The sequence below is a fragment of the Crotalus tigris genome, unplaced genomic scaffold (genome assembly GCF_016545835.1).
Source record: "Crotalus tigris isolate CLP2741 ecotype Arizona unplaced genomic scaffold, ASM1654583v1 scf7180000017625.6296891, whole genome shotgun sequence".
NCBI classification, from domain to species: domain Eukaryota; kingdom Metazoa; phylum Chordata; class Lepidosauria; order Squamata; family Viperidae; genus Crotalus; species Crotalus tigris.
The window spans coordinates 4851337-4866487 of record NW_024096520.1 but is presented as its reverse complement, the minus strand read 5'-3'; the positions used below and the strand labels follow the sequence as shown (position 1 = coordinate 4866487).

At 39.4% G+C, this 15151-nt stretch overlaps 1 protein-coding gene across 1 annotated transcript in view; it reads right to left on the bottom strand.

The window, feature by feature from the left end:
• Positions 1-15151, bottom strand: part of CDHR4 (cadherin related family member 4) — a 39406-nt gene that overhangs the window by 18175 nt on the left and 6080 nt on the right. The window contains exons 3-13 of the mRNA XM_039334055.1: positions 13915-14102; positions 12700-12859; positions 12250-12341; positions 11908-12003; positions 11470-11573; positions 10078-10211; positions 7976-8159; positions 6249-6396; positions 5850-5952; positions 2840-3046; positions 2045-2184 (exon numbers count right to left, since the gene is read on the bottom strand). Of these exons, the coding sequence (XP_039189989.1) occupies positions 2045-2184; positions 2840-3046; positions 5850-5952; positions 6249-6396; positions 7976-8159; positions 10078-10211; positions 11470-11573; positions 11908-12003; positions 12250-12341; positions 12700-12859; positions 13915-14102 (1556 nt within the window). The remainder of the gene's footprint in view (positions 1-2044; positions 2185-2839; positions 3047-5849; positions 5953-6248; positions 6397-7975; positions 8160-10077; positions 10212-11469; positions 11574-11907; positions 12004-12249; positions 12342-12699; positions 12860-13914; positions 14103-15151) is intronic.

The following is a 15151-nucleotide window of genomic DNA, read 5'->3' as shown; positions in this document are numbered from 1 at the left end:
AAGTTAAAGCTTTCAGAGATGATCCTATTTTGTACATTTCAGACAGTGGTGGGATTCAGCCGGTTGGCACCACTTCGGCAGAACCAGTAGTTCATTTTTTGTTGCCCAGGCCCAGAATGGACTTCCGGAAGTAGCATCCACACAGAGAACCGGTTGTTCACATATTTGAATCCCACCACTGATTTCAGAGGTTTGGGCAACAGTTACCAACCAGCTCAGCTATTGGCCTAGGCCAGGGATAGGCAACCTTGGCTCTTTTATGACTCGTGGACTTCATGAGTCATAAAAGAGCCAAGGTTGCCTACCTCTGGCCTAGGGATTGTGGGAGAATGGGCAGTAAGTCCAGTGCATCTAGAACAGGGCTTTTCAACCAGTGGTATGGGTACCACCTGTGGTACATTGACACCTGGCAGGTGGTACACAACCATCCTAGAAAAGTGGTAGTGGGGGAGGGGACTGAGCTGAACCAGTGGCAGCACCGCATAAGCCTGAGCGAGAGATGGCTGGAGCTGCAGAGCTGTCAGGGGTCAACGGAAGCGCCAGGATCAGTGCCGCTTTCCAGCTGATCGGCGCTTCTTTGGGGCTGTCAGGGCTCAGTGGAAGCACCAGGATCAGCGCCAGGCTTCAGCTGGAGCTTGGCGCTGATCCTGGTGCTTCTGCTGAGCCCCGAAGAAGCACCAATCAGCTGGAAAGCAGCACTGATCCTGATGCTTCTGCTGAGCCCAGAAGAAGCGCCAATCAGCTGGAATGTTGCAGCATCTCCAAGGTCTTATGATTTACATTCAGTGCTTAGCAACTGATTCATATTTATGATTGTCACAGTGTCCCAGGGTCATGTGAAGTGATCAAAACCTGTTGCAACCACCCAGGAGATGGGGGAAATAAAAACCAAATACCCCCCACCCCACCCCCACTGCCAATCCTCAACAGAAATGCTCACAACAATGAAAACCTTGGACAGGAGGAAGAGCGCCACCGGGCACTGTCTTGCTTGCCTGTGGCTTGGGGGGCACTTTTTTCAGTGCCATTGTAACTTCAAACAGTCAGTAAGCGAACTGTTGTAAGTCGAGTACTACCAGTACTTTATCACTTTTTTCCTTTTTTGGGGGGGGGTCATTAAGTTTTTGACACCTTGCTAGGCAACTGGTGGTACTCAGATGTTGCCATATCCTAAAAGTGGTACAATGGGTGAAAAGGTTGAAAAGCCCTGATCTAGAAGGCACCAATTTGGCTGCTGTATAACTGATCTCTCCCTACTCCCACTTGTATAAAATAAAAAAAATTATGCCCATGCAATTTCTGTTTTCAAGGCATCGGGTTTCTAACAGAAAAGACCCACAGAAAGGCACCTTTATAGCAATAGGCAGGACAACAGGCCATGTTTCTCCTTGCAGGACATTTTAGAAGAGCGATAACCTGAAAACCGATAAAATGCACCATTGTAGAGCCTATTAAAGAGCAGAAGTGGGAAGATACGAATATATAACACAGGATACCTGTACCTATAGGCCCCACTAACCACACAGCAGATGAGTAATTGTAAATCATAGGACAAGGAGACTGTTCAAAGCTCAGCTTTTCCTAGCACAAGACTGGCCAAACTTTCTGTGAATAGAGTGGCTGCACCCCCATTTTTAAAAACTGGGGGAACACCTAGTCATGTTGCTACATAGGCTAGAGCTGAACATGTTGTCTTGTTTTGGTTTTGCTTTGTTAGGGTTAGGGTAAAACATTTAATAAACTTAATATTGTCTTTATTCAAATACACATATCCGTAGAGATATGCACATTCCTTCTCCCCCCCCCCAATAATAATGTCCCCAAAAGCTGGGGGTTTGGTATCTGCTGCTGCTGAATTGTTCAGCAGAGTTTCAGGGGCTATCAAGTGTGGTGGGAATCCAGCATAAAAGTCAGAGTTCCCCAGCCACCTCACTTATCAACTGCTTGATCTGGGGGATATAATTTATGGAGCACCTGGGGGGTGTGTGGAATAGTCAATGTTCTGTATCAACATACTGTAGCTTCTCTTCTGTTTTCAAATTACCTGCACGTAAATCGTGACATTACATGTTGTTGTTTTCTGGGTACCAGGAGCTGCTTCATTCTCCAGGTCTTTTAGAATGACAGGCAGATGATACACTTTCTGGTTTTCATAATCCAAGGGCAAAAGTACATGCAGCTGACCTGTGACATATTATAAAACTATTCTGGGTAATTTCCAGTTATAATCTGCATCCAGACCCAGCCTACTCCTCATCAATCTCTATATTCACATGCCACTCAGTTCAGCTAGCAAAAATATAGTTGATGCTTATTTATTATACATAGAAAGTATCAAAACATTTAACTGGAAAGTTGGGGTGGAAGGCAGGCAAAAGTAGAGAAAGAAAGAAACATGAACAATGGTCAAGAATCTTCCTTCCTTCCTTCCTTCCTCCCTCCCTCCCTCCCTCCCTCCCTCCCTTCTTTATTTTTCTTTTCTTTCTCCTTCATAATTAAGCTATTTGACACTCTGTCCAATAAACTGGAAAACCCTGTGGGCTTTTTAACTAATTTTTTTTTGCAAACTTCATTTTCTTCTTTAGGAATTGTTTGTCCTAAAAGGTATAGTAGTGCCTATGCTATATTTTACCGAGTTTGGAGCCAGCCTTCCTCATACAGTTGCTAAACATACTTCAGTTCTAAAGATGGGAGATCAGTGTACTGCTGTATTCCACCTGAGGTAGTTCTGATGCAATCAGATTCAGACAAGTAAATAAATGAGTGAAGGAAGATCCTTAAGCTGTTTGATAAATAAAGCTTGGGGAGGCCCTGCCAAACAGGCCCACCATTACCTTACCTGTATAGGTACTGATGTAGAAAACTCCAGCATCTGCATCCATTATGCTGTATTCAATGTTGTTGAATGGATAGTCTTGGTCAGTGCCATTGACATTGCCAATGCTGTATCCATACTCAGTATTCTCTGGTACACTGAACACCAGTTTTGAGCACTTTGGGTAGAATTCATTCACTCGTCTTACTGTCACCAGCACAGGTACAGTGGCTGCAAGATAAAGAAAGAAACCCAGAAAGCGTATATGATGACAAAATTCCAGCAAGCACTTTGTAATCGGCAAGTAACTACTGTAAGTGCCTAACCTACATAATTACAGAAAACAAGCAAAGCTCAAATAACACATGAAGGCTACAGACCAGAAGATTTTCAGCTAGGTTTGTCAATCAAGTGGGTGATTTGATTTTTAGAGGAAAGCAGGGATGAGACTAAGTGAGAATCTATCATCTGCTTATCTCCCAGTGATATCTCCTTCTAGGTACTTTTCACAGTGTGTTGGTTCTTAAAGGCAGACAGTCAGGAATCAACCACAAGAAATACTATAACTCTCTCTATATATAGGCTATAATAGCACAATCTCAAAAGATTGACAGAATTTCTCCTTCTGTCTCTCTTATATCAAAGACAGTCACTCTTGGGTTTCCTTGGCATACTTTTCTACCTTCCTGGGTCAACTCTGTAATTCTCTATACATATGGGGGTGTAAGTCACACTCCTTTGTCCATTTCACTGGAAAGTTTGTCCTTAATCATTTGTGATTGGGGGTACACCTGTGATCCCCCTTCTTTTGGGGCCTACAATATATTTGGAATTTTGAGAACCTACCACAAGCATTTTCATAAAATAGGTACTATGGAACAACTAGTGAGAAAAAGGCAATTTACTGGAAAGCAAGCTAAAGAGATTAACTCCTGCTACCTCATCTCTACCATTTCACCTTACATCTGTCTTTATTTTTTCTGGGTAGCTGGGCATACTGCCAAACAAAACACTGGCTGTAGCTACCAAATCATTTGTCATTTCCAATGCCTCTGGGGTATAGTGAAGTTCAGAGACACTGCTGGAAACAAAGATAATGCTTGAGGTGGGTGTTTTGTTCTGAACCACGGCATCTTGATTTTTTAAGAAATCTAAAAATAAAAATAAGATCAGGTAAGATTTGAAGCGTGGCAGCCACTAAATGAGATGTCTGTGGCCACATTCCCACTCTGGAATCCATACTAGAGACCCATAAGGTAGGCTAAGCACCATCACATAGAGGATGAGTAGGCATATCTTTAGGAAGATTCATACGTTGGCTTAATATGGTTAGAACATAATAATAACAACAACACTAATAACAATAACAACAATAATAATAAATTGGAAGGGACTTTGGAGGTCATCTAGTCCAACCCCCTGCTCAGGCAGGAAACCCTATACTATTTCAGACAAATGGCTGTCTAGTCTCTTCTTTAAAACTTCCAGTGCTGGAGCATTCACAGCTTCTGGAGGCAGGTTGTTCCACTGATTAATTGTTCTAACTGTCAGGAAATTTCTCCTTAGTTCTAGGTTGCTTCTCTCCTTGATTAGTTTACATCCGTTGCTTCTTGTCCTGCCTTCAGGTGCTTTGCAAAATAGCTTGACTCCCTCTTCTTTGTAGCAGCCCCTGAGATATTGGAACACTGCTATCATGTCCCACCTAGTCCTTTTTTTCATTAAACTAGACATACCCAATTCCAGCAACCGTTCCTTATATGTTTTAGCCTCAAGTCCCCTAATCATCTTTGTTGCTCTTCTCTGTACTCTTTCTAGAGTCTTAACATCTTTTTTACATCGTGGTGATCAAAACTGGATGCAGTATTCCAAGTATGGCCTTACCAAGACATTGTAAAGTGGTATTAACACCTCACATGATCTTGACTCTATCCCTTTGTTAATGCATCACATTAATTTGCATCACAACAGCCACCCTACCATATAAGAGCTTGATTCTCTTATATTCTGCCATTCTGCTAAATTTGCTGAACTTGTATATGACTTTTAAGTGGACTGCCCTAAAATTAATAGTCATGTTCCATTGGGAAAAGGATTATTCTAATACTTCTAGGAATACTTACAGTTGTATTAAATAGCCTCTGTAACATTTCCCATTTGGTATAATTTTATTATTTCAATTGTATTCATTTTTTGATGGATTTGTCAAACATGCATTTTGGTAGTCTATCCTGGGCTTTCTGATTGATCTGCTTTCTATGGGGGAGGACACAGATCACGGGTAGCTGTTGTTTGCCTATCACAAATTTACTCAGCCATTGTCTCCAGTCAGTCTCAACCAACCACTGTTTTTCAGTTGCTTCCTTTGGTCTCTTAGATGCCTTTACATTAATATGCTGATAACTGCTTCGGTGCAAACTAATAATTGCCCTCTTTTACTTCCAATACTTCTGAGGAAAAAAGTGTGATCATTTTCAATGACTATGAAAACAGGAAATTGTTTATCAAGAAAATTACATGACATTGTAGTTGCTAAATGTGAAGCTCAATTCAAACAAGTTTTGACCTATTACTTCTCATGCTTAAAGAATTTTGAGGACAATTCTTATTTGGGGAAAAAATATATTTTTAGTAACGTGGTCTGTAGTCTTGACTATCTTGATGCAGAGTTTTATGATCCCACAGTTTTATTTTATTTTATTTTTTATTTTATATGAAGGGCAGCAAATTGCACAATAGTATATAAGTTAGGTTTGCTTTTCTGCATAAAATTACATTACATTAGTAATACTTTTCTATTACATTAGTAATACTTTTCTATTACATTAGTAATACTTTTCTCCAGGTCTGACAACAATGATAAACATTCTAAATTTATTTTCATCAACAAATTTCAAATGGCTATTTATGCATCCATGGTCCCAACATTTAAGGGAGATGTCTTCTAGTCTTAGAATTCTGCCAGGTTTCAACTGACTTCATCAATATCCAGGAATAACAAACTTCAAATAGTGCTTTTTAGCAATGTGGTACTTACTGGTTTGTGCAGGACTTCCTTCATCTATTACTAAAATGGTGGCCTGGTATTGAAAATTAAGAGTCTCCATACTTTCTGAATCATAGTCCAAACTGCTATTTACCTGTCAGACCATAGGATAGAAAAATCAGGAGAAAGAAGACAGAAGTTATCTTTAGTTATTAACCCATGACAAAAAAGTTTATAGTATCTTCTACAAAAAGAGAGATCTTTCGTCAGCTAAGATCCAAAGCTCAAATCAGGGTCCCTAAAGCACCAAAATTTAAATGGGAATTCAGTGTCCCTTTGAGGTTTAGATGTACTGTGCATTTAAATGTACATTTTTAGTACCGCTCACACAAATTGATGTGGAGGAATTTACTCAATCCTTACCTGATACATACCTAGCAACTGGCTCACCTGCAAATTTGGGCCATTCATTTTAAAGCTATAAGGTGGATTCTGGTCAACTATATTGTACTTCAAGCTGCTATTCATACTCTCTGGATCATAGCAAGACAGAGACAAAATGGTCCTCCTGACTGAAATGTTCTCTGGAATCTCAGTTCTGGAATTAAGCAAAAATAATCACAAGAGGTAGAGGGTTCTGATTTCCTTGGGTTCTGATTTCTCCAAAGCATTATCCCACTGTTCCTTAACTTGCATGACTTCCAGATTTGTTGGATGATAATAATAATAATGATAATGATAATGATAATGATAATAATAATAATAATAATAATAATAATAAAGTTGGAAGGGACCTTGGAGGTCATATAGTCCAACCCCCTGCTCAGGCAGGAAACCCTATACCATTTTGGATAGATGGCTGTCCAGTTTCTTCTTAAAAACTTCCAGTGTTGGAGCATTCACCGCTTCTGGAGGCAGGTTGTTCCACTGGTTAATTGTTCTAACTGTCAGGAAGTTTCTCCTTAGTTCTAGGTTGCTTCTCTCCTTGATTAGTTTCCACCCGTTGCTTCTTGTTCTGCCTTCAGGTGCTTTGGAAAATAGCTTGATTCCCTCTTCTTTGGGGCAGCCCCTGAGATATTGGAAGACTGCTATCATGTCCCCCCTTGTCCTTCTCTTCGTTAAACTAGACATACCCAATTCTAGCAACCGTTCCTTATATATTTTAGCCTCCAGTCCCCTAATCATCTTTGTTGCTCTTCTCTGTACTCTTTCTAGAGTCTTAACATCTTTTTTACATCGTGGTGACCAAAACTGGATGCAGTATTCCAAGTGTGGCCTTACCAAGGCATTGTAAAGTGGTATTAACACTTCACGTGATCTTGATTCTATCCCTCTGTTAATGCAGCTTAGCACTGTGTTGGCTTTTTTGGCAGCTGCAGCACACTGCTGGCTCATATTTAAGTGATTGTCCACTAGGACTCCGAGGTTCCTCTCACAGTTACTACTATTGAGCAAGGTACCCCCTATACTATACCTGTACATTTGGTTTTTCTTGCCTAAATGTAGAACCTTACTTTTTTCACCATTGAATTTCATTTTGTTAGATAGCGTCCAGTGTTCAAGTCTGTCCTGTATCCTAAGCCTTTCTTCTGGAGTGTTGGCTATTCCTGCCAGCTTGCTGTCGTCTGAAAATTTGATGAGTTCCCCATCTATCCCCTCGTCCAGATCGTTGATGAAGATGTTGAAGAGCACTGGGCCCAGAACAGAGCCCTGGGGCACCCCACTATACACTTCCCTCCATGTAGATGTGGTTCCATTGAGGACCACATGCTGAGTATGGCCAGCCAGCCAGCTACGGATCCATCTGGTGGTGATGCTGTCTAACCTGCATTTTTCTATCTTATCAAGTAGTAGGTTGTGATCTACTTTGTCAAATGCCTTACTGAAGTCCAAGTAAATTATGCAGTGATTATGCAGTCAAAGCCACCACAGTCCCTGGAGCTGATTTTTAATTGGCTAAGGAATTTACCTGTACCTATTTATCTTTAAGCAATCCCAAACTCTCTTCCCACTTAGCAATCTAACTTCTATATTTCTCACTTCAGAAACAGTAGTCCTCCTAATCACCTAAATCTACCACACATACCACATGCAGAAAGTTAGACATCCTCAAATTGACTCTATTACTCTATGTTTTCTTGGCTCAAGCTACCACAATTTCCTTTGCAGAGACTTACACAAACACAGCAGGAGAACACAGGGGTCCTTCCAAGTTCTCCTGTTTCACAGTAATGTTGACAATAATGGTGGCATGATCAGCGTGATTGAACATATCGTAAGCTTTCACCTCCAGCTGGGTGCTGGCTAAGCTTGGATTGCGTTTCAGATCTAAGTAGTAAGTGGTCTTGATGATGCCTGAAACTGTATAATTAAAAATACTATTTTATTAAGAAATGTAATTACCGTTGGAAAAACTAATACAAACTAAACTTAGAGAAAGAGAAAAGAATGGAAAGTAAGAATAAAAGTGCAGTAAAAAAGAAAAAGAAAAGCAAAGAAAATATAATGAGGAAAAAGAAAAGAAATGAAGATGAAGTGACTTCCAACCTTCCTCACAACAAACATATTTAATAACTCTTCAACGTTTATAAACACATATCTCTTCATCTCATATCCCATCCCTTAGCTATATGCAAATTCATTAAAAAAAACCAACAACAACTTTACAACCCTGGTGTCAGCAAAAAGCCCATAAAGGGTTGCCAGAACATTACAAAAAAATTAATTTTAACCTTGATGATATAAACAATTTTATATTCTTTCCTTTGACTTCTAATAATTCAATCAATTATGGTTCTAGGATTTTATTTCTCTTCAATTCTCCTTTATCCTATGATCAAGTTTTCTTCAAGGCTTTAACAAGCCTCTTGTAGATCCAATAAGAAAATATTTTTCAGATGATTCTCTGGGTTCATCATTTGTATTTTCCTTTATTTTATTTTTTTAAAAAACTTCAGTCAGTTTCTTTGGTATATCCAGTATAATGACTTATTCAAAATTGTTCTCTTGGTCTGTCATTTGTAATTCCACATTCTCTACCATGTCTTATTAGATGAAATCTGTTCCTCAGAATACCTATGGAAGCAGACTTTATTACTGACACTATTGATACTGTAGTTACTTAATATATGGATCTATTCTTCAAAGATCTCCTTCAATATTTCCAATGTCATAATATTTTGTAAGTCCCAGTATTAATTAGCATTAGTATTTTTCATCTCCTGCTTAAAATCTTTAGTTCCCTCTAGTCATTCTTGCAGTTGCCATAATAACCAAAATAATTATATTTCTTACAAGAGGTTATTTTTTATAATTAATTCCAAAATCTTATAGAAAAAGTCAATACTCCAAATTTATCTTGACCCTTAATCCACTTATAACTTTCTTCGATCAAAATCTTATTTAGCTTTTTGCTGTTTATTTCAAATTCTTAAGCTTGTAATTAATTTTTCTTTTGTTCAGAGTTGAAGATAATTTTTCCTGATGAAGACTTCAGACCTGTCATTCCAAAGGTCTCTAATAGCTTTAGAATAGTTTATACAGATAGTCCTTCAACTTACCATCATTTAATGACCCTTCAAAATTACAACAGCACTGAAAAAAATGACTTAGGATCGTTTTTCACAATTATGACCATTGCAGCATCACCATGTGATCAAAATTCAGCCCTTGGTAACTGGCATGTATTTAGGACTGTTGCAGTGTCCTAGGGTCATGTGATCACATTTTGTGACTTTCTGACAAGTCAATGGGGAAGCCAGATTCATGTAACAACCATGTTACTAATTTAACAATTGCAGTGATTAACAACAGTGACAAGAAAGGGCAAAACTCAACAACTGTCTTGCTTAGTAAAGAAAATTTTAGACTCAGTTGGGGCTGTAAGGAATGTGTAGGCAAATTCCAAAGTAATGAGAAACTTAGTATCCTTTAAAAGCTCTTCCATAGTTGTAAGCAAGATGATTTATCCTGTCATCTCCTGGGGCTCAAACGCACAGAAAACTGCTGTCCTGCAGTCTCGTTGTGGGGAGCAGCCATTGGAGCATATATGGGCAATCCTGTCATCTGGAGAGGTCTTTACCACTTATTTTTTACTTTTGTTGTTTTTACAGAGCTGTCTTCAGTTCACCATACCTCCCCTGGAGGCAGTAAAATGAAGAAAGATTGATTCTCAGCCTCTTGAAGGCAAGAGGACTGGGAATTGAAAATCAGTATAGCTAGCTATTAGAGACTTCCTCAGATGGGGTGGATGCTATGGCTTACCTGGGGCTTTCATTACCTGGGTCAATGGTAAAAGAGTTTGTGCTTGGGGAGATGATCTGATAGAGCACATTATCCCCACTTGCGTGAACCTGTGTGATGTTCGACAAAGGTGGTACATTTTCCCGTATTGAATGTGCAACTGATGATTTCCTGAATCATGAAGACAAAGGTATAAATAACTCTTTCTGAATCAAGAGTCCATTGAACACAATACTGTTTGCTCTGCCTACTTAAAGTAAAACAAATAGTTTAATGGTTATATGGGCACAAAAATATAAATATTGACGGGGATATATCCTGAAAGAAATCTGTCCCCATGCATGTCTTCCTAAAAGTTCCAAATATATCTGGTTAATGTAATGGTATTTGGTTGAACTGCAAGTATGGATCATACTCCAGTCTGTTCAATCTATGTGTCCTAGACCTATGAGGTAGAAGAGTCAGGAAACGTATTCTTATACTGTACTAGACAACAGAAAGAGGATCAAATCTCCTCATCCCCTTTATGCAATAAATTTTAGATCTATAATTTTGTGTTCACTGCAGGGATTTCAGAAATCTCAGTAGAAAACATAACATCCCAGGAGTTCCAGAAGTGTGCAGCTTGATTCAAGCTTTGGCTGTTCTAGTTCTTTCTCCAGAGAAGGGTATAAGCCATGTACGATGGATGGAGCATAGACGATTCCTCATGTGCTGGGGTTTCCATTAGTAGCAAGTAGCCCTAACTCAGGCTGTGCATGATTGAGCAGACAGCATTTTCAGAGGTACCAGCAAAGCATCATTTTGAGCAGTGCATCTTCAAATTCCAATACATGTAATCTTCAACTTACAACCATTTATTTAGTAACCATTAAACATTATAATGGCATTGAAAAAAGTGATTTATGACCAGTTTTCATACTTACAGCAGCATCCCCGTGTTCATGTGATCAGTATTTGGTTGCTTGGCAATGGCATGTATTTATGATGGTTGCAATGTCGCTGGATCATGTGATCACCTTTTGCAACCTTCTGACAAGCCAAGTCAATGGGAAAGCCAGATTCACTTAACAACCATGTTATTAACAACTGCAGTGATTTAACACATGTAGCAAGAAAGGAAAAACTCCATTGCTTAGCAATGGAAAATTGGGGCTCAATGGTGTTCATAAGTCAAGGACTTAGTATCATAGAGGATTCTGAGATTATACTGTAAGATTAAGTGGGATTTCATGTGACCAGATCTGAAGTGATAATTATTCTCTAACGTAATTCCAATTCTGTGCCATTCATTGCAAGGGATTCTGGAGTACTGTATGCCTTTCAAGGATATAATGGGAGAGCAGGATGTCTTGGCTCTCCCAATTTGTTGGCAACCCAATGTGCACATCACCATATCTTTCTTCCCACCCCCAATTCTCCAACTCACGTGAAACTGACTTTGTTATGGTGAACAGGGATCACCTGGATAGACAGAGGCACTTTGCAACTTCTTGAAGCATCATCGGTGACCGCAATTTTTAGTGAGAATGTCTGCAGGGGCAATACGGGAAAGGTTAGCTGAATCCAAGAGGCCCAGTGAAGAAGCCTACAGTTCCATAGAAGCCTTAGAAACAGATAATTCCCTGAAATTATTAGGAACTATGCAATTAGAAAAGTCCAAAGGCCTGAAATGAGACATGTGGAAATCAAAGTCTAGTGGCAAAATGCTGATGAGAACAACAAATGCTCCCTGCAGGCATACAATTCTCCTTGGGATTGTTTGGGATATGACCGAGAGCCAAGGAATAACATGTCTTGAATGGATTCCCACTATTTGAGTAGGATGCTACGCAGATATATGTGCAAGGCAAACAATAGCATATACCTTGCCAGCTTGTTCACGAGTGAAACCTGTGGCAGGTGCCCGCAGGATTCCTTCTGAAGTTATGACAAAAGGTAAGGAAGAATCCTCAATGGTGAACTGTGGGAAGGAAAGACAGTGTGGAAATTATAAAGTAGACAATATCCTGCACCTGTTGCCCAGCCACTGATTCTCACCCTGTCTGAGTCACCCTTCAAAATGCCAGCTCCCCCCAGATGATCACCTCTTCTCAGATGATCCACAAGAATTCCTCCTCCCATTTGTGCATGACAATTTGTCCCTCCTTGTGATCACAGAGCTTTTCTCAAGCACATTCCTGCTTTTTCTCCCAACCACTGCACTTACGGTCAGTCTGCCTGTGCCCCGCCTCGTCAAGACAGTTGTAAAGATGGTTTCTCCAGGTCGAACGTCCTCTGAAACTTGTATAGACGGCCGTCCTATGATATATGAGAGATGGAGAAAAAAATTAACATAGTAGTGAATTGAACATGGCAACATGGGCAAGTTGAGATTGAACAGTCCCTCATTTCAGGATTATGAGACTCTTTGGGCAATTCTTCTACCACTACTCTACTCTCTTCTATTCTTGGTCAAAATAATATTTTGCTACCCTGTGCTAGTCAAGATCTGCTCCATGATGATGGAAAATTCAACACATCCCACTGCCTACTGACTAATCCCCATCTCATCCAACTCTCCTATACTATTACATTAAAATGTTCTTCATTAAAGCACTTTTATCTTTTGCTGAATGTGCCAAAACTAACTTAATCAAGGAAGCTGAAGCATTCTTACCTATGTCAGTATATCCTTTATTACACATTAATCTCTTTGCTTCATTAACTTGAACAAAGAGTTGAGCATCTTGTGTCCTTCCTCCACAATTTGCGGTGAATGTTAAGGCATACAGGTTCACCACTCTAGCATCTAGAGCAGCACTGGGACTAAGTCTCAACTGGGAATCAAAAGAAAGAGCCTTGGTTTGATTCTTAAGTAAGCATTAGAACATAGTATTGTCCACCAACCACTTCCCTTCCCTGTCCATCTCTGAGGGTATCTCCACCAAAGGACTGTCAGCCACTTCAAAAGCAACCCTGGATCTCAATAATTTCTTAACGTCAGCTGTGTCTGAGGGCTTAGCCAACTTTTTGCTAACTCAGCAATGTGGTGTTTGAGTCCACAGTAAAAGTGATCTTTTTAAATTAAAAAGAACACACAACTCTGTGGAATTTATTTATGGCTAGTCTATTTCCCCATTCCAGAGTTTTTGATAGAAACCGTTTTCAGTCTCCCTTCTTAGGAGCTCTGGGATGATGACGTTTTTATTAACCTTATATTTCATCCTTTCAGTTCTTCTAGTTTACTGTTAATATTTACACCACTCTTCATCAAGTACTGCAAAATGATTTACAGAATGAATATAAAATATAAAACCAAGAATTGCAAAGAAAACCATATAATCAAATGCCATAGTCAGCAGTGAACCTATCAAAACCTCACCTGAATAAATAAATATCTTCATTCATAAAGTGTATTCTTGAGAACTACTTCATGAGCATCAAACATAGAGAGTGAAGTGAAGTGAAGATGCCACAAATGATGAAGTTCTTATTTAGATTACCATCATCCATTGATAACATCATAAACAAAGCCCTTCCTAAGACCTTCTCAGTTTTGGATGAGGTATTCTTTACTAAATCCACCACTCCTGTTCTGCATCGGAGCAACAGAACTACAATCCCTTTGTCTTCTAGTTGCCCTCAAACCTGAGCCCTCAGATTTGTTGGACCATTACCACGTTTATCTGGGATTCTCCAAATTGTAATCTTAAAGCTTCAGAGCGCATGTGGTTGAAGGAAGCTGAAACACATAGTAGGAGGAGTCCAAATTGTTTGTAAATTATTACAAAAATTCCCCATATCATTTAGCATTTCCTTGGCCATCAAGACAAATACTATTCCTCAAAAATCATTCTAAGATATATTGGGCTGACTATATTATCTTGTTTACCTCATAGTTGCCGGTGGATAAGGTGTTTAGAAAGTTGAAAAAAGAGGAAACCGGGTTGACGCTCTTCAGGGATGTATGAGGCACATCATAGCTTGTTGTACAATTGACAGATATGGTAGTCACAAGTGAATTTGGTTCCACATTGTCTTCCAATTCCACCGTTTTAGGAAGGTCTCTAAACACTACAGCTAAGAGAAGGATCAGCAGGAGAATGTTGATTTTATGTCATCATTAATGATAGCAAGGACCATCTGCTAAGAACTGCATAGGAGCTTCTCCTTAATAGCAACTTTGGTCTGGAATGCTCTTCCTGCTGAAATTCATGAAGCATCTATTTCTTCATCCAGCCTTGCGTGTATAACAGGGGTACCCAACTTGTAGGCTGCGGCCCCCTACTGGGCAACAGCCTATTGGCCACCAAGCTGCATGAGTGGCTGGCTGGTGTACATGTGTGCATGCACATAGCCTCATTTGCACGAACATCACTGCTCACAATAGCATCGCTACAAGCGTTGTGGTCGTTCACGGCCCTATTCGCACAAGTGTCACCAGAAGCATTGAGGGCATTCGTGGCTCCACTCATGTGAGCGCTCATGGCCACATTCAGATAAGCAATGGGTGTTTGTGCATGCACATGCATTCACCCTACCCATCCCTTCTTTCCCCCTGCTCCAGGCTAACCAGCCCCGAAAGATTGAGGGAACTCTGATGTTTTATGGTGTTTTTTGTTTGTTTCTCCTTCATTCCCTCTCTTTTTTAACTGAAGGTGCTGTTTTTGCAGTGTTTTAATCTACTGATACTTTCTTGCATTTTAACTGTGGATTGTAAACTTCTTGAGTTCTATAATAATGGAAAATACATAAAAATAAATAATTGAACAAAAAGAAAGAAAATAAAAAATATCCTTGCTAATAAAAGATTCTTTTGTCTTCAATTATTTATTTCTAAATAAAGTTTATTTTTTAAATAAAAATGAATTTATTTCTAATTTCATAAAGAGGAGCTACTTTATCCCCTGCATTACTTTTGCATTTTTTTTTTATTTTTTTGACTCAAAAAAATTCATATTCAATATTTAAGAACAATGAGAGGACTAAGCAGAAATGGGGAACCTCTGACCCTCCTAATACAGATGGATTACAATGGCCAGTAGTGAGGCTTGTCAAGAGCTGTAGTTTAGTTACATCTGGAAGGTTCCTCAACTCTCCTGTTAAGAACTTACAATTTAGTTCATGGT